Consider the following 25157-nt stretch of genomic DNA (forward strand, 5'->3'; position numbering starts at 1 on the left):
TTTATTATAGGAGATAAGGACGTGTATTATAGGAGATAAGGACCTGTATTATAGGAGATAAGGACGTGTATTATAGGAGATAAGGACCTGTATTATAGGAGATAAGGACATGTATTATAGGAGATAAGGACGTGTATTATAGGAGATAAGGACGTGTATTATAGGAGATAAGGACGTGTATTATAGGAGATAAGGACATGTATTATAGGAGATAAGGACCTGTATTATAGGAGATAAGGACGTGTATTATATGAGATAAGGACATGTATTATAGGAGATAAGGACATGTATTATAGGAGATAAGGACCTGTATTATAGGAGATAAGGACCTGTATTATAGAAGATAAGGACGTGTATTATAGGAGATAAGGACATGTATTATATGAGATAAGGACATGTATTATAGGAGATAAGGACATGTATTATAGGAGATAAGGACCTGTATTATAGGAGATAAGGACCTGTATTATAGAAGATATGGATGTGTATTATATGAGATAAGGACATGTATTATAGGAGATAAGGACCTGTATTATAGGAGATAAGGACGTGTATTATATGGGATAAGGACGTGTATTATAGGAGATAAGGACATGTATTATAGGAGATAAGGACGTGTATTATAGGAGATAAGGACGTGTATTATAGGAGATAAGGACGTGTATTATAGGAGATAAGGACGTGTATTATAGGAGATAAGGACCTGTATTATAGAAGATAAGGACATGTATTATAGGAGATAAGGACGTGTATTATAGGAGATAAGGACGTGTATTATAGGAGATAAGGACGTGTATTATAGGAGATAAGGACGTGTATTATAGGAGATAAGGACGTGTATTATAGGAGATAAGGACCTGTATTATAGAAGATAAGGACATGTATTATAGGAGATAAGGACGTGTATTATAGGAGATAAGGACGTGTATTATAGGAGATAAGGACGTGTATTATAGGAGATAAGGACCTGTATTATAGGAGATAAGGACGTGTATTATAGGAGATAAGGACATGTATTATATGGGATAAGGACGTGTATTATAGAAGATAAGGACCTGTATTATAGGAGATAAGGACGTGTATTATAGGAGATAAGGACATGTATTATAGGAGATAAGGACATGTATTATATGAGATAAGGACATGTATTAGATGAGATAAGGACGTGTATTATATGGGATAAGGACATGTATTATATGAGATAAGGACATGTATTATAGGAGATAAGGACATGTATTATAGGAGATAAGGACCTGTATTATAGGAGATAAGGACGTGTATTATAGAAGATAAGGACCTGTATTATAGGAGATAAGGACCTGTATTATAGGAGATAAGGACGTGTATTATAGGAGATAAGGACGTGTATTATAGGAGATAAGGACGTGTATTATAGGAGATAAGGACGTGTATTATAGGAGATAAGGACGTGTATTATAGGAGATAAGGACGTGTATTATAGGAGATAAGGACCTGTATTATAGGAGATAAGGACGTGTATTATAGGATATAAGGACGTGTATTATAGGAGATAAGGACGTGTATTATAGGAGATAAGGACGTGTATTATAGGAGATAAGGACGTGTATTATATGGGATAAGGACGTGTATTATAGGAGATAAGGACGTGTATTATAGGAGATAAGGACGTGTATTATAGGAGATAAGGACTTGTATTATAGGAGATAAGGACCTGTATTATAGGAGATAAGGACGTGTATTATATGGGATAAGGACATGTATTATAGGAGATATGGACCTGTATTATAGGAGATAAGGACATGTATTATAGGAGATAAGGACCTGTATTATAGAAGATAAGGACGTGTATTATAGGAGATAAGGAAATGTATTATAGGAGATAAGGACATGTATTATAGGAGATAAGGACGTGTATTATATGGGATAAGGACATGTATTATAGGAGATAAGGAAATGTATTATAGGAGATAAGGACCTGTATTATAGAAGATAAGGACATGTATTATAGGAGATAAGGACATGTATTATAGGAGATAAGGACGTGTATTATAGGAGATAAGGACATGTATTATAGGAGATAAGGACCTGTATTATAGGAGATAAGGACGTGTATTATAGGAGATAAGGACATGTATTATAGGAGATAAGGACCTGTATTATAGGAGATAAGGACGTGTATTATAGGAGATAAGGACGTGTATTATAGGAGATAAGGACATGTATTATAGGAGATAAGGACATGTATTATAGGAGATAAGGACATGTATTATAGGAGATAAGGACCTGTATTATAGGAGATAAGGACATGTATTATAGGAGATAAGGACATGTATTATAGGAGATAAGGACATGTATTATAGGAGATAAGGACGTGTATTATAGGAGATAAGGACCTGTATTATAGGAGATAAGGACGTGTATTATAGGAGATAAGGACATGTATTATAGGAGATAAGGACCTGTATTATAGGAGATAAGGACGTGTATTATAGGAGATAAGGACATGTATTATAGGAGATAAGGACGTGTATTATAGGAGATAAGGACGTGTATTATATGGGATAAGGACATGTATTATAGGACATAAGGACCTGTATTATAGGAGATAAGGACCTGTATTATAGGAGATAAGGACGTGTATTATAGGAGATAAGGACATGTATTATAGGAGATAAGGACATGTATTATAGGAGATAAGGACATGTATTATAGGAGATAAGGACCTGTATTATAGGAGATAAGGACATGTATTATAGGAGATAAGGACATGTATTATAGGAGATAAGGACATGTATTATAGGAGATAAGGACGTGTATTATAGGAGATAAGGACGTGTATTATAGGAGATAAGGACGTGTATTATAGGAGATAAGGACGTGTATTATAGGAGATAAGGACGTGTATTATAGGAGATAAGGACGTGTATTATAGGAGATAAGGACATGTATTATAGGAGATAAGGACCTGTATTATAGGAGATAAGGACGTGTATTATATGGGATAAGGACGTGTATTATAGGAGATAAGGACTTGTATTATAGGAGATAAGGACCTGTATTATAGGAGATAAGGACGTGTATTATATGGGATAAGGACATGTATTATAGGAGATAAGGACGTGTATTATAGGAGATAAGGACCTGTATTATAGAAGATAAGGACGTGTATTATAGGAGATAAGGAAATGTATTATAGGAGATAAGGACATGTATTATAGGAGATAAGGAAATGTATTATAGGAGATAAGGACATGTATTATAGGAGATAAGGACATGTATTATATGGGATAAGGACATGTATTATAGGAGATAAGGACGTGTATTATAGGAGATAAGGACATGTATTATAGGAGATAAGGACATGTATTATAGGAGATAAGGAAATGTATTATAGGAGATAAGGACATGTATTATATGGGATAAAGACATGTATTATAGGAGATAAGGACATGTATTATAGGAGATAAGGACATGTATTATAGGAGATAAGGACCTGTATTATAGGAGATAAGGACCTGTATTATAGGAGATAAGGACCTGTATTATAGGAGATAAGGACGTGTATTATAGGAGATAAGGACGTGTATTATATGGGATAAAGACATGTATTATAGGAGATAAGGACATGTATTATAGGAGATAAGGACGTGTATTATAGGAGATAAGGACGTGTATTATATGGGATAAAGACATGTATTATAGGAGATAAGGACCTGTATTATAGGAGATAAGGACGTGTATTATAGGAGATAAGGACGTGTATTATATGGGATAAAGACATGTATTATATGGGATAAGGACATGTATTATAGGAGATAAGGACGTGTATTATAGGAGATAAGGACATGTATTATAGGAGATAAGGACGTGTATTATATGAGATAAGGACCTGTATTATTATTACTACATTTATTATATGTCCTTATCTCTACTCTCTTTACAGGACGGATGGCATACTGATGTCTGAACCAAGCATTAGTCAGATCTGTTAGAGGATGAGTCTGTACAATCTTGTGGTGACACTGGTCATTTATGACGACAATTACAGCCATTTCCTGCAGGTCACATGACCCTTCTATAGACACTTATCGCAGGCGCCGCTTATCTCTATGATCAGTTCTGTCTCTTCAGGTACAAGTTCTCCTGACCACTTAAGCAGCCCATAGATGTTCAATATTATTGTGCAATATTTTGGTTTGTGCAAAAGATTGTACCGTATGTAGGCGATATTGAAGGTTGTGCAATACGACCGTTAGAGAGCCAACTGACAGGATATTGCGCAGTATTGCCAACAGACGGCACAATATTATACCGTTTGCACAATATATTTTCAAGATTTTGAACATCACACAATATATTGCACAACCTTTCAATATTGCCTACATATGATCAATTATATTGCACAAACCAAAATATTGCGCAATAATATTGATCGTCTAGGGGCCGCTTTATGAACAGATACCAGGAATTGTAATGGTAAGATGTCCGGTGTCTTTACCAATCTCCCATACCATTAAATGAGTTGATGACTATTGTTCTGTGTTCTCTCCATACGGCCGGTCTACAAGTCAGTTACTTACACCTCACAATTACTTATATTGCTTATTCATTGAAGGGGTATTCCCATCTTGCTTGTTCGCCACCTTGCAGGCTGTCTGCTCTCTTCACTTCCTGGTTTTCTCAGTACATTGGTGGGTGGGGTTTCACTTGCCGTCCCCCAGACAACGCCAGCTCTTCTATCTCTCTTCATAGCATTACATGATTGCAGTCAGTAACAAGGGATGGTTGTAAATATATTAGCACAGTATCACTGGAAGATGCACAATATTGAGCTAATATAGCAGAGCTGGATTTGATAGGTGATGAGAACCCCAAACTTACATACTACAGGACCAAGATTCAGCTTGTAATAAACTCTGTTTTAGGTCTGTGTTACATACAGAAATAACAGACTTCCGGTCCTTATCAGCAAAATTCAATTAGCCGACCTGCTAACTGGGAGATAAAGAGCTCAGAAATACAAGCTGCTCTGAGCATTCAGCCCCCCTCCCCTCCTGAGCGTAGGGAGCTATGACACTTGTCCTGGGCAGAGAGATAAGACCATCCCTAGGTCTGTGGTTATGGAGACGCAGTGTAAACAATGAAGTGAATAATCTCAGATAGCGGCCAAACAAAGGCCCCTCTGCCCACTAGAGATAGTTTTGAGTAGAATGACCCAGCCCCTCTGCCCACTAGAGATAGATAATTTTGAGTAGAATGACCCGGCCCCTCTGCCCACTAGAGCTAGATAGTTTTGAGTAGAATGACCCGGCCCCTCTGCCCACTAGGATTTAGCCCGTTTTATATAAGAAAACTGAATCCCATTTGGCTAAAGGACATATAATGTATACAGAAGTGTAATGGGGTTACTAGCACAGCATAGTATAGGAGAAGCAGAGGCAACAGAATGGATCCATTAGAAGTTGGTGAAATTTTTTTCTATTGAAATAACATTATAAAAACGATACAAAAAGATGAATAAATCTCACATCGTATTACTAAGTGCCCTTTACGTGACAGATAGAAATGATACAACAAAACAATTCCTTTTTGCAGGTTTTGCACACAGATTGCTTCTTGGTGTTACCCATCGGTGATACATCTGCACAAGGAATATGAAGCCACATCTCACATTTGTTGCACCCGATTATTGATTCCTACATAGGACAAATGCAGAAAGTTGTTTGATAAACTTTATTTGCTATTGTTTTTTTTGTTTTTTTTTTTATCAGAAGCAGTGAATGGAAAAACTTCCGTTTTTTTCCATCTAGACCAGACCTGGGCAATGTGCGGCCCGGGGGCCATATCCCGCCCTCTGACTGCTTCTATCCGGCCGCATAGCTAGTGGAAGATTTTTCAAGGACCTGTGATGATGTCATCACAGCCTATCACCAGGATAGGCTATGACTCGTTAGTGGGCGGAGCCACACAGGACTGTGTGCTTACTGCAAGCTGCCGGCAATGGAGGCTGCTGGATGATAGAGAGAAGAGACAGCATGTGTGAGCAAGAGGGAGGACTAGGGGCAGATGTAGGGGGGCAGTTACACTGAATGCACATGGAGGGGGGGGACATTAAACTGGGGAAGCTGGAGGAGGATATTAAACCATGGGGGGCAGCTGGAGGGGGGCATGTCTGCCTCTAGTTGCCCCTAGTTTAATGTCCCCCTCCAATTACCCCCACTGTTTAATGTCCCCCTCCAGCTGCCCCAGTTTAATGTCCCCTCTAGTTTCTGCTGGTTTATACTGGGGCACCAGGAGAGGGACTTAATACTACGGGACATTTGGAGGGAAACCTTATAATGTGGGGGTGTATAATGTATGGGTGACTGTAGGAGGATTGTACTTTGTGGGGCACATGGAAAAATGATTGAGAATGGGTGGAGTCAGTGGAGAAGTGGGTGGAGCTAATTTGCTGCGATGCGCATGGCCCTCTAGAACCGTTACAATTTCTCATGTGGCCCCAAGGGAAAATTAACATAAATTATTTCAAGAAAAATTACAAGGCAGTAAAATGGTCACCTGATCAGTGAGTATTAGATTAGACCTCTAGAGCTGTGTAAGGCTAGGTTCACATCTGTGCCGGGATCTCCATTATTTGTGTCTGCCGTGTGACCTGAATGACGGTGAGCCGTACCGGTAAAGGCTGCAGCTACATAAGAACAGCGGAGGACTCCATAGACTATAATGGGGTCCACCAGGTGTCTGCCCTTTATCCTACTGAAAGTGGTGGAGAGAAAAGTCCTCTGTGCAGAAATTATCACTCTACCGATTATTGGCGTTTTTTAATGGCGGCGTCTCTAATGGAGTCTCTGTCGCACATGTGAACTTAGCCTTAGTTTATATTAAATAACAGTATTTTTTCAGCTTAGCACAGGCTAGACTGTATATTATATGAACACACACAAAAACCAGCTGAAATAATGGAGATTCGTTTGCTTCATTAGTGAAGGATTCAGTGCTAGTCCCACCACTAGTGTACTGTGATGTATATACTGAATCCTATATACTCCCTTGTTTGGATTAACCCCAATGGTTCATTATATATGGGACATACCAGACCCCAGCAGGAAAGAAATACACATGAAATACCGAAATAAAAAAAAATTATCATTAGCACAGGCTAGACTGTATAGAGGGGACACAGCCTTACGTTTTACATTGGTGAAGGATGCGCTGCTGGTACCACAGCCATCACTACCATTATACAACTGTACTACTGTGAAGTATATCTAGAATTACATATCTGCACTTGTACATACAGGAAAACACTTGCAATATATTTTTCAGATTCACAACAATCCCCACAATGTCCTGTTCTCTCCAGCGTCTATTGTATGGCGTAATATATCCTCAGATCTGGTTTTTGTCTTTCCAGTTTTGTTATTTCTTCCTCCTCCTTTTCAGACATTCCGGTGTCCCAAAGGCTAGAACATAAAACAGACGGTATTACTGACTTTATATTGTAAGGATTAAAGATGGGCGAACCCCAAAAGATTCATTTCATCCTGTTTTTGGACGAAGCGAACCCGTGGTTTGGTCAGAACTTGTTGAAATAGAAGGGAAATTATGATGCTCAGGGGCGTCTTCAGACCTCAGAATATAATAGCTGGAGGTCCAGGGGACATCACCTCTTCTGGACCTCCTCGCCTTTAGGACTAGGCGTACAGAACGTGTGCCTGCATGTATAAATAGTGACAGCCCCGGACAGTTATTAGTCAGTGACTAAGGGCTTATTCACACAGCCGCATCCTGTCCATGAAACATGGTCCCTAAGTTTCAGGAAAACCTTCCATATGTTTGTCCCAGAGAAAGTTCTTTTCCCACCAAGGAGGACTTCTCTGCGTCTTCTTATTTCAGCAGACCAGTTCTATACCAAATATGTAGCAATGTCTTAGCTGGACTCCTCTATATCCCATGTCACAAATCTCATCATGGATGTATAAGCGAAGCAATGGTATTGTAACAAAGTAAGAAAACACATAAAAAAGAAGAGAAAAAACTTCCAATGCATTTTGTCTCCAGATCAGAGTCTTCATCAGGTGAAGCTAATAGTGACCAAAATATGTCTTTATACAAATCCCCTTCACTGTTCATTGGCCGTAATCTGAGAAGGCCAAACCAGGATGACTCCAGAAGCTGCTGGGGTTCTGGAAAACCAGGAATTGATTCGTAGGGAAATACCTCCCATACATGGGCTAGAGCAAGTTTCCAATTCCCACCAAGGAAAACTTATTGACATATTCCTTCCCAGAATCCTTAGCATGTATAGTCTAATACGTCCCTGTACACTACAAAGAGGACTCTGAGGCCACCATGACTGTAGGGTGTCTAAGGGCTTAGGTAATGCCACCACTGATGGTAGAGTTGGGCTTGTATCCAATAACTTGAAGGTATTGTTTCCCATTAAGCACAACGACTTATCAGGGCACCTTACTATATGACATGGTGGCTTGTCATACAGCAGCTTTGCCCCCATATAGCTATTTGACGTATCCTACTTCATCCTATTTTCATCGATTTTTAATTATTTGTATATATATTTATCACTCTGACCCAATTGTTAGGTCCGATCTGCAACACAATCATCATCGGCAATGTCATTGACTCCCTGGCCACTCATGAGATGTTTGCATGCCCTGGTAACTCTTACCTCTAGATTTCCCTCGAGTGCCCCTATGAGCAGGACTATGTTACAGTATCTGCCCCTACTACTTCCATGACCAACAGACTCTTCCTCCTCCACCTCTGCCTCCTCCACATCTACAAAAACGCTGCCTGTCCTCATTCAATGCATCAATTCAGTTACATAGAAACCAAAAATTTTACGAAATGTGGGCCAAATAGTAGTTACTAAGTCAAGGACTGTCCCATCTGCTCACCTTCAGCAAATGATTCTGCTACTTAAAGTTAAAACGTTCCAATCCTGTTCTTATACTCACTTTATATCCTCTATCCTGCAGGCTGGACTGGACAGAGCCGCCATCAAGTCACTGAAGTGAGGACCACACAGAGGGTTGTAGGATAGTCCAAGTTTCTTCAGGGACTGGTTATTCCTTATTACAGAGGCCAACTGAGTGCAGGAACTGTCTGATAGATCAGTACCACCCAAACTGTAAGATAAGATAACATATGATAAGATAAGATAATCCTTTAATAGTCCCACCAAGGGGAAATCCAGTGTGTTCGGCAGCATAGATAATATAGAGAACTTCCACCTGGAGTTCTGCAAATACCTGCTCCATGTCCATCGCAACACCACCAACATAGCCTGCAGGGCAGAGCTAGGCAGACTCCCCCTATGGCTCACCATACAGAAGAGGGCGCTAGCTTTCCAGGCACACATCCAGGGGAGCAAGCCTGACTCCTACCACCACCAAGCATGGCTAAGCCACCCGAGCAAACCAGACATTCACCAACCAAACAACAGCCAACCACCAAACCAAAAACACCAACAGATGATAACCAAGGCCGAAATAAAGGCGACCACAGAGGCAAACAGAGAGCGGTACATTGAAGAATGGAGAAACGAAATAAATAACTCCAAGAAACTCACCGTGTACCAATCCCTACAAAGGGACTACACCATGGCCACCTACCTGGAGAGAATACGCCACCCCAAACACAGACAGACCCTGAGCCGGTACAGACTGAGCGCCCACAACCTAGAGATAGAGACGGGGCGATACAGGCAGACGTACAAGCCACGGGAGAAGAGACTGTGCCAGCACTGTGACCAGGGGGCCCTAGAAGACGAGACCCACTTCCTGCTACACTGCACCAAATACTCAGCTGTGAGGGCCGTCTACTACCAAAGACTCTCTTCCCACATCCCAGACTTCATATCTGCAGACGAGAAGAGGAAACTCTACATCCTACTGGGAGAAGAAGAGGCCACTGTGGAGATCGCTGCCCAATACGTGTCCAGCTGTCACCAAACCAGAGGAAGATGAGACTCCACGGACTGTTATATTTATCCCAATACACCCACCCCACCCCCACCTCCAACCCCACCCCCCCATATAGCAGTCACCAACGAAGAGGAAGATGAGACTCCATGGACTGTTATATTTATCCCAATACACCCGCCCCACCCCACCCCCACCTTCAAACCCCCCCCCCCCATATAGCGGTCAACAACGAAGAGGAAGATGAGACTCCATGGACTGTTATAACCCAAACCACCCCCCCATACCCACCACCCACCCAACCCAACTCCCCCCCACACACACACTTTACTAGCTTTGGCAATGCCAAATACCTATTCGGACGTGCCAATAAAGCATTTTTTGATTTGATTTGATTTGATATAATAATTATACAAAAAGCCCGTATAAAAGATAAAGGAAAGAAGACAGTAGGAGGGATATCACAACTTCAGGATCTTTCAGTTCTCTGTAAGGAATTATCTCCACTTAGCCCGGTGTTGATTGTAGATCGTAACTGCAGCGGGGAGGAAAGGCTTCCGATATCGCTCCTTCTTAACTTGGGTAAAGCAGTCGGTCACTGACAGTACTGCCCAGAGTTGTCACTGTCTCATACATGGGGTGGGATTTGTTCTCCAGCATGGAGCTCACCACGGACAGTGTCCTTCTGTCACCCACCACCTGTAATGGGTCCAGGGGGCTCCCCAGGACACAGCTGGCCCTTCTAATTAGTGGTACAACTGTGGAAATCATCTTGTGTGGTACCAGTTCTAAAGACACCTCATCCAATGGACCTTAATGGTTACAGACTACATCCCATTTGATGAAGGTCATAGAGAAACTGGTTCTCACACACCTCTGCCCTCTAGTGAGCTCTGCTATTGACAGTCTCCAGTTTGCTTGTCGTCCAGGCATTGGGTTGTATGACGCCATCATCCACCTTCTACATGGAGCTCTTTCTCACCTGGAGAAACCAGGGAACACTGTGAGAATAATGTTCTTTGATTTCTCCAGTGCTTTTAACACCATTCAGCCAGGACTACTGATAGATAAGCTGGACCTTGTTGGAGTGGACTATCACCTGTCCAGTTGGATCCTAGACTACCTCACAAACCAACCTCAATATGTGAGAGCCCGGGAATTTGTGTCTGACACTGTGATCTGTAGTACGGGGGCACCACAAGGTACAGTTCTTGCTTCTTTCCTCTTCACACTGTACACTGCAGATTTTAGGTGCAATTCCTCCAGCTGTTACTTACAGAAATATTCTGATGAATCTACAATAGTAGGCCTCATCACAGATGGAGATGACAGGGACTACAGAGACTTAGACTGAAATTTTGTGGATTTGTGCTAGCGGAACCCCTTTGAGATTAATGTTGGGAAGACCAAGGAGATGGTGGTAGACTTTAGTAAGCAGAGACGTGCTCCATACCAGTGGCCATCCAGAGGACGGGCATTGAGATAGTTATAGTTATACGTACCTGGGTGTGCTCCTTAATAATCAGCTGGACTGGGCTGATCACCTGGATGAGCTGCACAGAAAGGGTCACAGCAGGCTCTACCTGCTCAGGAGGCTGAGGGCCTTCGGAGTCCAGGGGCCACTTCTGAAGGCCTTTTTTTAACTCTGTAGTGGCATCAGCCATCTTCTTAGAAGTGGCCTACTGGGGGAGTAGCATATCAACTAGAGATAAGAATAGACTTGACAGGCTGATTAGAAGGGCCAGCTGTGTCCTGGGGGCCCCCTGGACCCAGTACAGGTGGTGGGTGACAGAAGGACACTGTCCGTGGTGAGCTCCATGCTGGAGAACAACTCCCACCCCATGTATGAGACCGTGATAGCTCTGGGCAGTACTGTTAGTGACCGACTGCTTCATCCCAAGTGTGAGAAGGAGCGATATTGGAAGTCTTTCCTCCTCACTGCGGTTAGGCTGTACAACCAACACCGAGCTAAACGGAGATCACTCCATACAGAGAACTGAATGATCCTGAGGTTGTGAGATCCCTCCTACTATCTTCTTTACCTTTATCTTTTTATATGTACCTACAATCTGTCTCTGCAATGCCACGGCTGTGGAGCTTTTGTATTTCTTTCTTATATTATTATTGTATTACTTTGCTGCTGTAACAATCTGAATTTCCCATCTTGGGGCTATTAAAGTATGATCTTATCTTATAACTTGTCCCCACATATCTCCTCCTGTACACATCTCTTATACTCACCGTAATTCCTCTATCCTGCAGGCTGGACTGGACAGAGCGGCCATCAAATCACAGAGGTGAGGACCCGACAGAGGGTTACCAGACAGGTCAAGTCTCTTCAGGGACTGGTTATTCCTTATTACAGAGGCCAACTGGGTGCAGGAAGTGTCTGATAGATTATTATCACCCAAACTGTAAGAATAAGAGGAGATGTGAGTGATGTATCAGCAGACAGTATCAAGGCAGCACGGTGACTCAGTGGTTAGCATGGTGCTCCTGGGTTGGAATCCGACCAAGGGGAACATCTGCTTGGAGTTCCTGACTCAGAGGGAGAACATCCACATACACATCAGAGATGAAACAGGGTTACTAGGACACCTTGTTTCTGGGTTGCTCAAGTATAAAAGGGTTTTTCCTGAATCATAAGCTGAAGTCTTAACTGTGTGATCGGTGGAGTTCCAACCTCGAGGAATTTCCACAAAAAGTTCTGATCATTAGAGGCAGATTATTGGGATCATTAGTGATACTAAATGGGGGCTCACAGTCCCCATCTAATGGTTATTGAAGTCCTAATGGATAGAGAATACAGAAAGTGTCAAACATCCTTACTCCTCAGTGCTCACATATTACACTGCAAATGCACATACAGCTGAAAGCTATCAGTATAGGCCGCAGGTCTGGGGCTTACACTGACTGCGGAGTGTGACCTCTGCCCCAACGTAGGCGCGATGATGTAAGTCAGTCAGAAGAAGAAAGATGACACTCTTCATGGGACAGCATACTGGGTAAGTAACATATAATACTCTGTGGCGACCTACTGTGGAGTATATAATATTGTATCGGGACCCACTGAGCAGTATGTAATATTGTGTGTGGGGCCTATTGTGGAGCATATAATACTGTATGGGGGACCTACTGTGGAGCACTTAATACTGTGTGGGAGCCCACTTTGGAGCATATAATACTGTGTGGAGCATATAATACTGTGTGAAGGCCATTGTGGAGCATATAATATTCTGTGGAGGCCACTGTGGAGCATATAATACTGTATGGGGGACCTATTGTGCAGCATATAATACTGTGTGGAGGCCACTGTGGAGCATATAATACTGTGTGGAGGCCACTGTGGAGCATATAATACTGTGTGGAGGCCACTGTGGAGCATATAATACTGTGTGGAGGCCACTGTGGAGCATATAATACTGTGTGGAGGCCACTGTGGAGCATTGATCTTTTTCCTGGTGGTGGCTGAGCTACAAACACTCTGTCTGTGTGGAAGCTAAAAGTGGAGATAAGCTGCTATCCTGATCTGATGAAGGAGTGCGTCTTTTGTGTATGCATGTAAACCCTGAAACGTGTTATCTGTTTGTAGTAAAAGCCTGGTTTAAGCAAATTCCAAGGCGTCCTATCGTGTCATTGAAGAGGATTGCATCATTCCTGGGTTTTGAGAGCTTTAGGCTTTAGTTGGTCCTTAAATGTTATGTGGTTGGTCACTCTAGACGACCCGCTATGCCAGATGGATGTGGCCCTGGCTTACAAGTCTAATCTGAATAACGCTATTTTAACGCTATTCACTATGAATTAATTTGGATTGAATCAAATGTTTTTGGAAAATTTGGCGAAGCAACCTAATTAAGTTTTTAGAAAAATTCACTCATCTCTAGTTATCAGATGTTTGTCAAAACCTTAATGGGGTTATCCAGTTTTTTTTATATTTGTGGCTTATCCTTACGATAGGTCATTAATATTAAAAACTGGATAACTCTTTTAATACCACAGAAATACAGAATATAATTATTATTTACCTCAGATCCTGCAGGTTATGTAACCCTGGTACAAGTCTCTCTAATCCTTCAGTGTCTAAGGAACATCTAAACAAATTGAGTTCTTCTATATGTGTGCAGATTTCAATGATGAATGCTAACACTGTGCAGTCTAGAGCGGACATGTGAACACCAGAAAGGTCCAATCTTCTTAGTGATTGTAATGATTCCAGCACTAGAGCCTTATTCCGGGTCTCAAATAGATAGAAGAATGTCCTGAGAAGACGACACTTCTTGTATTTACTTTCCTCCAGTCTCTGTTCTTCTAGAATGAAGTTCTTCAGCCAAGTGATAACATCTCTGGAGGCCTGAGCTGCTTGTGTGTCCAGGTATCCAGTTAGTATTGACCTTGTGGTGCCGTCTGATAGACCACACAGGAAACGAAGGAACATCTCACCACGTCCATCAGGATAGGATTTGGCTTCTTCTAGTGAGTTCTGTAACTTCTCAGGAGAATAATCAGTATAATGGACCAAGGCAGAGAAGAATTCCTGAACAGTGAGATGTAAGAAGGAATAGGTCACAGGTTCCTCCGATTCCAGCAGGAAACTTGATAAGAGCTTTGACTTATTGTCCACATAGAAAGAATCCAGATCTCGTTCCTCAAATATAACCCTGTGATTCATGACTCCATGTTGTGCCATCCATCCGATGGACTGCAGGATCTTCTGAGCGTCACTTTTCTCCAGGCTGTGATTGGACAGAATGTTGGCGACAAATATGGCAAAGAGTTGTGTCACTGTTCTGGGTAATAATGTCACCTGCTGGTCACTACTTGATGTCTGGAAGCTCCTGGATAATACAGTACAGATGATCCAGCAGTAGGACGGGAGGTAACAGAACGTGTACAAGGTGGCATTCTGCTTCACATAAGTAAAAGCCTTCTCTGACAGTTCAGGGTTGGAGAAGAAATTTTCAAAGTAAATCTGTCGTTCTTCTGGAAGAAACCCAGTGATCTCTACTATTCTCTGGAAAACTCTACAATCAATTGATGCCAGTCTGGTTGGACGACTGGTCATTAGGACAGAACAACCAGTAAGAAGAGACTTTCTCACCAAACTGACCACAATCTGACCACAAGGTTCAGGCTGTTTAGGATGAGAGCACAAGTGACGTGATGTGAAATCCATTGTATGATTGCTTTCATCTAATCCATCAAATATAAAGAGAAGTTTCTCTGGATCTTGTAAGATGTTCTCCAGCTGCTCCTCCAGATATGGGTAGTGATGAAGGATCATGGTCTCCAGACTAACCCTATCCAGTCTGTTGAGTTCCCGAAATTTGAAGAAGAAGACAAAAGAGAATCTTTGGTAGAGATCGCCCTTCACCCAGTCATAGACAAACTTCTGCATCAGTGTGGTCTTCCCTACACCGGGCACTCCGCTCACCATTACCATATGTGGTACAAGTCTGGATCGGTGGCACCAACGGAACATTTTGTTGGGGAAAATTCGCTGCAATACATTTTGTTTTTCCTTTAAATATTCCTCATGTCTTGCCCCGGTCTCTATGAGCTCATTCTCAGAACGTTCCCTAAAGTGATCAGTGGTGACAATGATGAGGTTCACATAACGCGTAGAGAAGGAGAAACTTTCCTCTCCCTGGTCACATCTCGGAGGTTTGTTCTCTGTAAGTTTCTCAGTTTTTTCATGTAAATATTTCTTGTGACAGTTCTGGATCTCTACAGGAAAAATAGGGGAAAAAAGCTGAAGAGGCAGAAACAAAACATAATTTTTTGAAGGTATATCAAAAAGAAAAATGGGCACATACAGGGTATTCCCTTTCGTCCTACCACCAGCACAATGTGGGGTATTTCTGCCCCTGTGTCTTGCTAGGACAGGCTGAACTTTAATCAACATAAATGAACACACTGTCTACCAATAAGTATTTGGATAGTAGAATAGAAAAACAACATTTATTCATATTGAATACTTGGTAGACCCCAGCAGACGCTTCCTTACGATGTTTGATCGACACAATACTCCCGGATGGCTGTTGAAACTCCTGATGTATGTGAGCCATCGGTTGGGTGCGGTTCTTCTGAATTTCTCTGGCCACCACCCGTCAGTCTCTATCTTCCAGTTTCGGGATCTGCCGACTCGGGGCACATTCCGACAATCACCGTTCACCTTCCACTTCATAATCACATAGGCCACAGTTGATTTTGGGCAATTCAGTTGGCTTGCTATGTCCCTTAGGGATCGACCATTTCTGTGGTTCCCCACAATTACCCCTTTCTCGATATTGGACAACTCTGCACTTCATGGCATCCTGCATGCAACTAATGCCAATGCTGTTTCCTATTTAACGGAGGAAGATGTGACGTACATCATGGCCACAGATATCTTCATTCGCATGGGTGTCCAAATACTTATTGGTAGACAGTATATGCATGACTACAACACTATATGAGGGCACAGAGACCTCCCCTCCCCTGCTTTTTTTTCTGTCCTTTGTGGTGGTTTAAGTGGAGGAGGCTCTGTGGCCTCCTATATGGTTTGCAAGAAGTTTTTTTTTTAACTTTTAAAACCCTCTTCCTCTTTTATTTTTTCTCTTTGGACCCTGTTGACAACCGATGCATCCCTCTCGGGATGGGGTGCCCATTTGGACAAAAGGACTGTTCAAGGTTGATGGAGCAAACAAGAGGTGGGAACAACATCCAGTTGGAAAGAACTCAGGGCTGTTTACCAGGCATTGCTTCACCTCTCTTCTCTTCTCAGAGGGAGAGCTGTTAAGATCCATTCAGAAAACATGACTACAGCAATGTATCTGAACAAACAAAGAGGAACCAGGTCTCTATCTCTCCTCAGAGAGACAAATTTGATCTTCACATGGGCAGAAAAGAATCTGTCACATTTGTCCACGGTTCACATCAGGGGCTCTCTGGACATGGTAGCAGATCAGCTGGGTCAGGGCTCTACTGTATCAGGTGAATGGTTCCTCAATACAGAGGTGTTCCAACAAATCATCCTGAAGTGGGGTCTCCCAGAAGTGGTCTTCAGGGTTACCCGACTCAACGCCAAGGAGGAGATGTTCTACTCACTATACCAGAAGGACAATTCCTTGGTTGTGGATGCCCTTCCCATCCCTTGGAAGTCCAGGCTGGCTTATATATCCCTCCACTTTCAATGATACCATGGGTGTTGATGAAATTCAGACAGGACCAAGTCTCTGTGATAGCCTTTATCCAAATCTGGCCAAAGAGGACTTAGTTTGCCCAGCTCATGCGTCGAGGGACATGTTGGAGGCTTCCCCTACCCAGAACCTGGTTTCCCAACGAGCTCAGAAGTGCCAGGATCTGAGGAGGTTCAACTTGACAGCCTGGAGGTTAACCAGTCCCTTTGGAGAGCTAGTGGACTGTCAGAAGCCGTCCTGAAGAACCTTGCCTGTGCCAGGGAAGAAACAACCAATAAGAACTATCTCAGAATTGGGAATAACTTCAAGTTCTGGTGTTCTACTCAGGGGATTGATTCATCAAATCCCCTAGTTGGGGAGATCCTGTATTTTCTGCAGGACGGTCTAGACCAGTGATGGCGAACCTTTTAGAGACTAAGTGCCCAAACTGCCCACCCAAAACCCACTAAGTTATCACAAAGTGCCAACACGGCAATTTAACCTTAGTAATGTGCGGATCCACAATTGCGCACAATTACAGACCTGCAAAATATGGTCATACGAATGGGGCTTTATAGAGCTTTCAGCTCCACTGTGACCCCCACACAGTATAATCTGCTTCACAGTGACCCCTAGACCGTACAATCAGCTCCACAGTGGCCCCCCACACAGTATATTCTGCTCCACAGTGGTCCCCACACAGTACAATTTGCTCCACGGTGGCCCCCACATAGTATAATCTGTTCCCCAGGTGGGTGCCCAAAGAGAGGGCTCTGAGTGCCACCTCTGGCACCTGTGCCATAGGTTCGCCATCACGGGTCTAGACAAAGGGCTGTCTCCTGCAACATTAAAGGTTCATGTTGCTGCTTTGTCCGCCTTTCTGGGGAGGTGTTTATCTCAACTCTCCCACGCGAGTAGTTTCCTTAAGGGAGCTATGAGGCTTAAACCCTCAATCTCTGCTCCAGTACATCAATGGTATCTAGCCTCTGTCCTGTTTGCCCATTGCGATCCTCCATTCGATCCCCTGGAGGAGGTGTATTTGAAATTTCTCACCTTTAAGACCACCTTCCTTTTGGCCATTCCTTTTGCCAAAAGAGTAAGCGAGCTTCAGGCTTTTCCTCTGAGGAGCCTTACATCTCCTTTATTGAGGAGAGTCCAACTGAGATTCCTCCTTGTGAATATGGTTGGTAGTCGCAGGGGCCTTAGGGCTTCAAAGGCCTCCATTTATAGATGGGTTTAGGAGGGTATTAAAATTTCCTTTTCTATTCAGGGGTTAACTCCCCCTGAATTTCTTAGGGTCCATTCCATGAGAGCAGTCTCTTCTTCCTGGGCAGAGAATAGGGCAGTGCCCCTGGACCAGATTTGCTCTTTACAACTCACCTTTGTCGAGCGCTATAGGTTGGGTTCCTGTGCTTCAGAGGCTATCACCTTTGGACAGTCTGTACTGGAATCCATAAGGCCAGGAAACCCTCCTTAGGGGGATTGCTTGCTACAGTCCTGCATTGTGCTGCTGGTAGGACGAAAGGGAATAGCTGATTATGTAGATAACCTATTCTCCCTTAGTCCTAACAGCAGCACAAGCCTCCCTCCCTAAGGTCACAATTTTATTGTAATCTTATATTAACACGGGGTGGATCTCTGTACCCACTTATAGGGTGTAGTCATGCATATTCATTTACGCTGATTACAAATTCTGCCTGTCCTACCAGCACACAGGGGCAGACATCCCCCGCATTGTGCTGCTGTTAGGACTAAGGGAAAGCAGATAATCTATGTAATCACACTGGTTACTCTGATAGGAGTGTGGCTATGCTACCCTGGGTCATTACATGACTGGCTTACAATAACTGCATGGAGTTACATATAATATACATTATAGTGGAATCACAGATGTATTTCTGGTGCTTTGTTCTCCACAATGTGATGTAACTACTTTACCATTTCCCCTAAACATATTTTCACTTCATACTTATTTTTCAGCTTTTCCTGCCACATTTACCCTTCTGAAGGGCCGGACACAACCATTAATCAGGAAAAGCAAATCTTTAGATATACTGAGGGGAATTTATGAAGGACCACATGTTCATATAGAGGACCACATTTACAAGGCTGCCTCACCTAGACAATGGCTACTTCAACACATTTTTGGTGCACTATGGGGCATTTTAGCTTTTGTTTGTCCCTTTTTAGACCGTGGGCAGAGAGAGATGGGAATCTGGGCAGGTCAGGACGGGGGCAGCCTGGACCACCAGATATACTACAACTTATATCTTATAAGTGGAGTGAGTTATAACATAAAGCTATGCCAGTTCCTGTCTCTTGTAGATTTTAGACAAGACATACCTACTGTGTGTGTGTGTGAAGAATTACTATGACCCCATAGACTATAATGGGGTCCATGTGCTTTCCGCACGGTCTCCGCACGGAACATGCAGACAGAAAAGTAGTTCACAATCTACTTTCTTGTCTCGTGCGGAGACTGAGCAGAAAGCACACAGAGCCCATTATAGTCTATGGGGTCCATGTGCTTTTACTGCACACCACTTGCCAAGGCGTTCGGTAGTCCGTTTGGGGTGGGGGTCCCCATGCAGACTCCCCCAAATGTGAACCAGGCCTTACTAAACAGAATAATGGCCAGCTTCTTTATCTTCTTTTTCTGGATTTACTTGCATTGGTTTATCTTCTTCCAGGCTGTGACCAATGTCACTATGGTGAGGTTATATAATGTGACTCACCTGTCAGTTCGGGGGTTAGTCGGTGACCCTCTTTATCCAGTAGGATTTGCTCCACCAGAGTGTCACCTGATAAGAGATGACAGATTAGTAGGATTTTCTGGTATATACGTCATCAGTGCTGGATGTGCAGATATAAGTGTGGAATTAGACAAGGTTTCCTGATCATAAAGGCAAAGCTGAGAAATGGTGCCATGAGTAAGGGGCTAACTAACACCCAGAATGGCGGAGGCAAGTGTCTCATCATGTCAGTCAGTCTCTTTCTGTCCTGTGAATTAATGTTGTGAGTTTTTTCTACTTCCTTTGCTGGATTTTTGTGATTTTATGGACAACATTTTCCAACATTAAAAGTTACGTTTCCCTGTGCTGGATTTTATCCTTGCTTAACAAAGGGCAGTAGTAAGGGAAAACAAGGAGAAGAAGGAGGGCGAGGGGGACAGAAAAAAATAGAAGAAAGGGAAAAGACAGAGGAGACAGAAGGAAGAGAAGAAGGAGAAGGAGAAGAAAGCCCGAAGTGGAGAAAGATAAAAGGTAAGATAAAGAATAAAGAATTTAGAATTCAGAATTTGCGAGTGCACATTATCAGCATTACACGTGACTCCGGACCAGGATGACATGGAGCGGATATAGGAATAGGAGAATCCTTCCTGGGGGAGGAGAGCCATGGAGACCAGACTTTCATGAACTTATCATGGGATCTAGTCGACCAACTTATGAGTTGATAGTCTGGAGCCAAAAATGCAGGACTAGCAATTTAGCAGCTAATCTAAGATGAATGACTAAATGATCCCTAGTAGTAGTATAAGAGTCATTTGGAAGTGCCAGAAAAATTATGGATGGAGACAGGGTGACATCGGAGCCAGTGGCTTTCTGTATGCATACTTGTATCTTGGTCCAGAAGGGTACAGTGATGGGGCAAGACCACCAATCTAGTCACCCTCCTGCAACACAAGGAGTCCTTAGGTTCTTCCTTTGGCTTGCCATGTAAAGCCCAGGGAATCAGCCTGGACACGAATGAGCAGAACCCTAATACTATGGGCTGACATAACCTATGGTGTTATTTAACTTTAGATTACAGGGTTGGAAGTTCCATGATATTTTTTGTCCTTCCTAACCTGATATCAGACTGCTTCAACCTGTACACCCAACTATCACTTCAGATGGTCAGGCATTGACCAATACCTGACTCTTCCCAGTACCTTTAGTTGTGGTGGTTAGCAGAGTAATAATGGTGTACTAATGTGGCAATAAAATGTTTTAAAAAAAAAAAACTGAAAAAAATATTAAAATATAAACTTCCACTTTCTCCATTAAGATAAAAGACAAACAAAAAAAAGCCCAATCATCATGAGGAAAGTATGACAGTGAAGTTTATATTTTAATATTTTTTCACCTCTGGAAGTTCTTTGAGGAGGCTACCAAATTTGTCAGTATTGACTACAGCATCAGTGATGTCATGCCTCCAGCACAAGGGATGCAACAAGTGATGGAAGAAGAACAATGATTTACATGCCAGTGCTCTGGAGCTGTTGGAGAGAAGGACAAACAATCTTCTGTGCAAGAGGAACTGGAGAAGGATGACAAAATGGATCTGGGTCATACTGGTCCTGAACATGAGGAGGAGCAGCAGAAAAATGGATGGAGGAGGATTTTTATGTAGATGTAGGAGGGGTGTTGATATTTCAAAGCCATGGGACCAGGCTAAACCTTGTAGAGATGATGATGATGACAACCAGACTGGCCAAGACAATCATGACAGATAAAATAGAGATTTTTTTTCTGCTCCACAAAAAGGAGGCAAAATGTATGTGTTAGGATTCAGATGCAAGGTAAGAAACATACTGGTCTTCAGGAGAGCAGCAGCAGACAACTGCGAGCAGTAGAATATGCTACCTAAATGTAATACACCTCTGCAAGCCAAGGCCTGCCTCACACCCCTTCACCAGAGCTCCTCACAAGAAGAGCCCAAGAAGAGATGGATTTTCACTAAAACTGAAGACTGGAATTGTCACCAAAACAGAAAGTGTATCACAAATAGATGCACTGCAGCAGATACCAAACACCAAATCTACTGTACACACTACTCACAGGAGCGAAGATTAGAGAATGGTCATCAAATCATGGGCCAGCAGCTGAAGAAGGCAAAGAAAATTCAAATCATGAGACAAGATCGGGTGCAGAAAACATGCCAATGGTCAGATTCAATTGGGAACCCCGGTATAAAATCGCTAGACAAAGAGGAATCCAACAACACAGTAAAAGGTCATTATTAGAGCAGTCAGATCAATGTCAGGAGCCAAGGAGGAAGCTGCAAACTAATTAGCCGGCAAGGCTGGTGATAAGGGAACGGTTTATAAAGGCCTGCTCAGGAAGTTTCCCTATGTTGATATGACAACTATAAAGCAGTAACAACAGATGTAATATTCCTGACATTATGTACTATCAAGATATGCTTTGTACTCATGTTACTGTAGCTTTTATGGAGACAACTGCTAGTACTTCATGTGGGTCTGGCCAGGAGACCCCTGTACCCTTCCACTCCTCCTCCCTGAGACATCACTACTTTCCTTAAACTGTAATAAGCCATAGGTTCCCTCAAGATTCCCTCTCCTACACTTGCCCCAAATGTTCACAACTACCAGTGTCCATAGACCACCATCACTCTATCTGCAAGTGCCAGTGCTCATCCTAACCCTCCTTCTCATTACAGATCAAATGATGACTATTCTCAAACAACGAGAACACTATCTTAAATCTTACTCTCTTCGGAAAGAAGAGGATATCTCAATAGAGTTCAGTGATGACAGAGGAAACAGAACAGACAGTCTTCTATAGTGCCACAAATTAACTGTTAATGCAGGAGGAGGAGTACACTGAACAATGGCTCAAAGTCATTGTGTCACTGTCAGAGGTCTTGTCATCCTGCTGTGACTGAGATGGTGGGTCAGTCATCCAGTCCACAATGTTATTCACTTCTTCTGAACTTATGGGAGGTGACAGACAACTGTGAGCTGCTAATAGTGACTGGACTGCCAACAGCTCCTTGCTGACACATGTGCTACCTTCTCCATACTTCTGGGTTCCTACTAGGACCATTTCCCTGGGCCCCACATCAATTTTTCATATATTTGGCAGTCACTTCATTTACATCTCCTACTGCCTGATGAAGGGCTTTCAAAGCCTGAAACACTGCTCTTGAATATCTACGTTTCTATGATATCTTGCACTATTTATGGTGGTTGGAACTACCTTTCCTATCATGGAATGTGTACGGTTACTGATACATTCTTATTGGCAGGTAACATGATACACTGTTTCTTCCTCTATTAGCTCATCCACTGTTTTATCAGACATTTTTCACTCAGAAACTGGGGAGCTTGAAAAAGTGCTGCCTGCACGAAACAGCTGTCACTTGTTCTCTTCAGGCGTGCCTCCTCTCGTATGTATTTTAACATGAATTTTTGAAACAAAGACCGGATTTTTACTGCATACTTTACATGGTGAGTGCACAGTTTTTTCTATTTTCTCTTGATGGACTGTACTTACTTTTATACACTGTGAGCACCACCTGCAAGTAGCATCAGTTTATCCTATTATCCACTGTATATACAGCCTATATGCATTTAGTAGTGCCACCCTACCTCTTATATTGATTACCACATCTCATACATGTCACCTGTATGACGGAGTTCCTCCAGTACAGCCTGCAGGCCGGGGGTCCCATGATCCTTCTGTATGACATATAGACTGACCCACAATGCTATCACAGCCTCTCTTCCTCTGCAGAATATATCCTGAAGTAATATCCGGGCCAATGTTTTTCTGTCATTTTCCAGACTCAGGTATTTCTAGGACACAGGAAAGAGACATAACACAAGGGGTTAATCTACACAACTATTTCACGTCCGTCTTTATTATAATTTCCCATCCAAGATAAATATGTGATAATAATTGGGAGAAAATTCTTCTTCAGTTTATAAGTAACAGGTTTTCCCCATAATCTAGGGACCTCCTAATATATACACTCACCGGCCACTTTATTAGGTACACCTGTCCAACTGCTCGTTAACACTTAATTTCTAATCAGCCAATCACATGGCGGCAACTCAGTGCATTTCGGCATGTAGACATGGTCAAGACAATCTCCTGCAGTTCAAACCGAGCATCAGTATGGGGAAGAAAGGTGATTTGAGTGCCTTTGAACGTGGCATGGTTGTTGGTGCCAGAAGGGCTGGTCTGAGTATTTCAGAAACTGCTGATCTACTGGGATTTTCACGCACAACCATCTCTAGGGTTTACAGAGAATGGTCCGAAAAAGAAAAAACATCCAGTGAGCGGCAGTTCTGTGGGTGGAAATGCGTTGTTGATGCCAGAGGTCAGAGGAGAATGGCCAGACTGGTTCGAGCTGATAGAAAGGCAACAGTGACTCAAATAGCCACCCGTTACAACCAAGGTAGCCAGAAGAGCATCTCTGAACGCCGCACAGTACGTCCAACTTTGAGGCTACAGATGGGCTACAGCAGCAGAAGACCACACCGGGGGCCACTCCTTTCAGCTAAGAACAGGAAACTGAGGCTACAATTTGCACAAGCTCATCGAAATTGGAGAATTGAAGATTGGAAAAACGTTGCCTGGTCTGATGAGTCTCGATTTCTGCTGCGACATTCGGATGGCAGGGTCAGAATTTGGCGTCAACAACATGAAAGCATGGATCCATCCTGCCTTGTATCGGTAACGGTTCAGGCTGGTGGTGGTGGTGTCATGGTGTGGGGAATATTTTCTTGGCACTCTTTGGGCCCCTTGGTACCAATTGAGCATCGTTGCAACGCCAAAGCCTACCTGAGTATTGTTGCTGACCATGTCCATCCCTTTATGAGCACAATGTACCCAACATCTGATGGCTACTTTCAGCAGGATAATGCAATGCCATGTCATAAAGCTGGAATCATCTCAGACTGGTTTCTTGAACATGACAATGAGTTCACTGTACTCCAATGGCCTCCACAGTCACCAGATCTCAATCCAATAGAGGAGCATCTTTGGGATGTGGTGGAACGGGAGATTCGCATCATGGATGTGCAGCCGACAAATCTGCGACTGCAACTGTGTGATGCCATCATGTCAATATGGACCAAAATCTCTGAGGAATGCTTCCAGCACCTTGTTGTATCTATGCCACGAAGAATTGAGGCAGTTCTGAAGGCAAAAGGGGGTCCAACCCATTACTAGCATGGTGTACCTAATAAAGTGGCCGGTGAGTGTATCTGCACAGCTCATACATAAGATGAAGTGAATTATAGACTTGCTGAATGTTTCCCAATAACACCATAAGATCTCAGCCT

The 25157-nt window shown here is 42.8% G+C and overlaps 2 protein-coding genes across 2 annotated transcripts in view; one reads left to right on the plus strand and one right to left on the minus strand.

The window, feature by feature from the left end:
• LOC142214655 (NACHT, LRR and PYD domains-containing protein 12-like) overlaps positions 1-25157 on the plus strand; it is a gene marked incomplete at its 3' end in the record, with an annotated part of 792298 nt that overhangs the window by 540388 nt on the left and 226753 nt on the right. The gene's annotated exons all lie outside the window — the stretch shown is intronic.
• Positions 7349-25157, minus strand: part of LOC142213480 (NACHT, LRR and PYD domains-containing protein 3-like) — a 121019-nt gene continuing 103210 nt past the window's right edge. Inside the window, exons 4-9 of the mRNA XM_075281829.1 lie at positions 23492-23663; positions 19819-19884; positions 13952-15650; positions 12168-12338; positions 8961-9131; positions 7349-7445 (exon numbers count right to left, since the gene is read on the minus strand). Of these exons, the coding sequence (XP_075137930.1) occupies positions 7349-7445; positions 8961-9131; positions 12168-12338; positions 13952-15650; positions 19819-19884; positions 23492-23663 (2376 nt within the window). The remainder of the gene's footprint in view (positions 7446-8960; positions 9132-12167; positions 12339-13951; positions 15651-19818; positions 19885-23491; positions 23664-25157) is intronic.

Source organism: Leptodactylus fuscus, chromosome 7 (assembly GCF_031893055.1).
Source record: "Leptodactylus fuscus isolate aLepFus1 chromosome 7, aLepFus1.hap2, whole genome shotgun sequence".
Classification (NCBI taxonomy): domain Eukaryota; kingdom Metazoa; phylum Chordata; class Amphibia; order Anura; family Leptodactylidae; genus Leptodactylus; species Leptodactylus fuscus.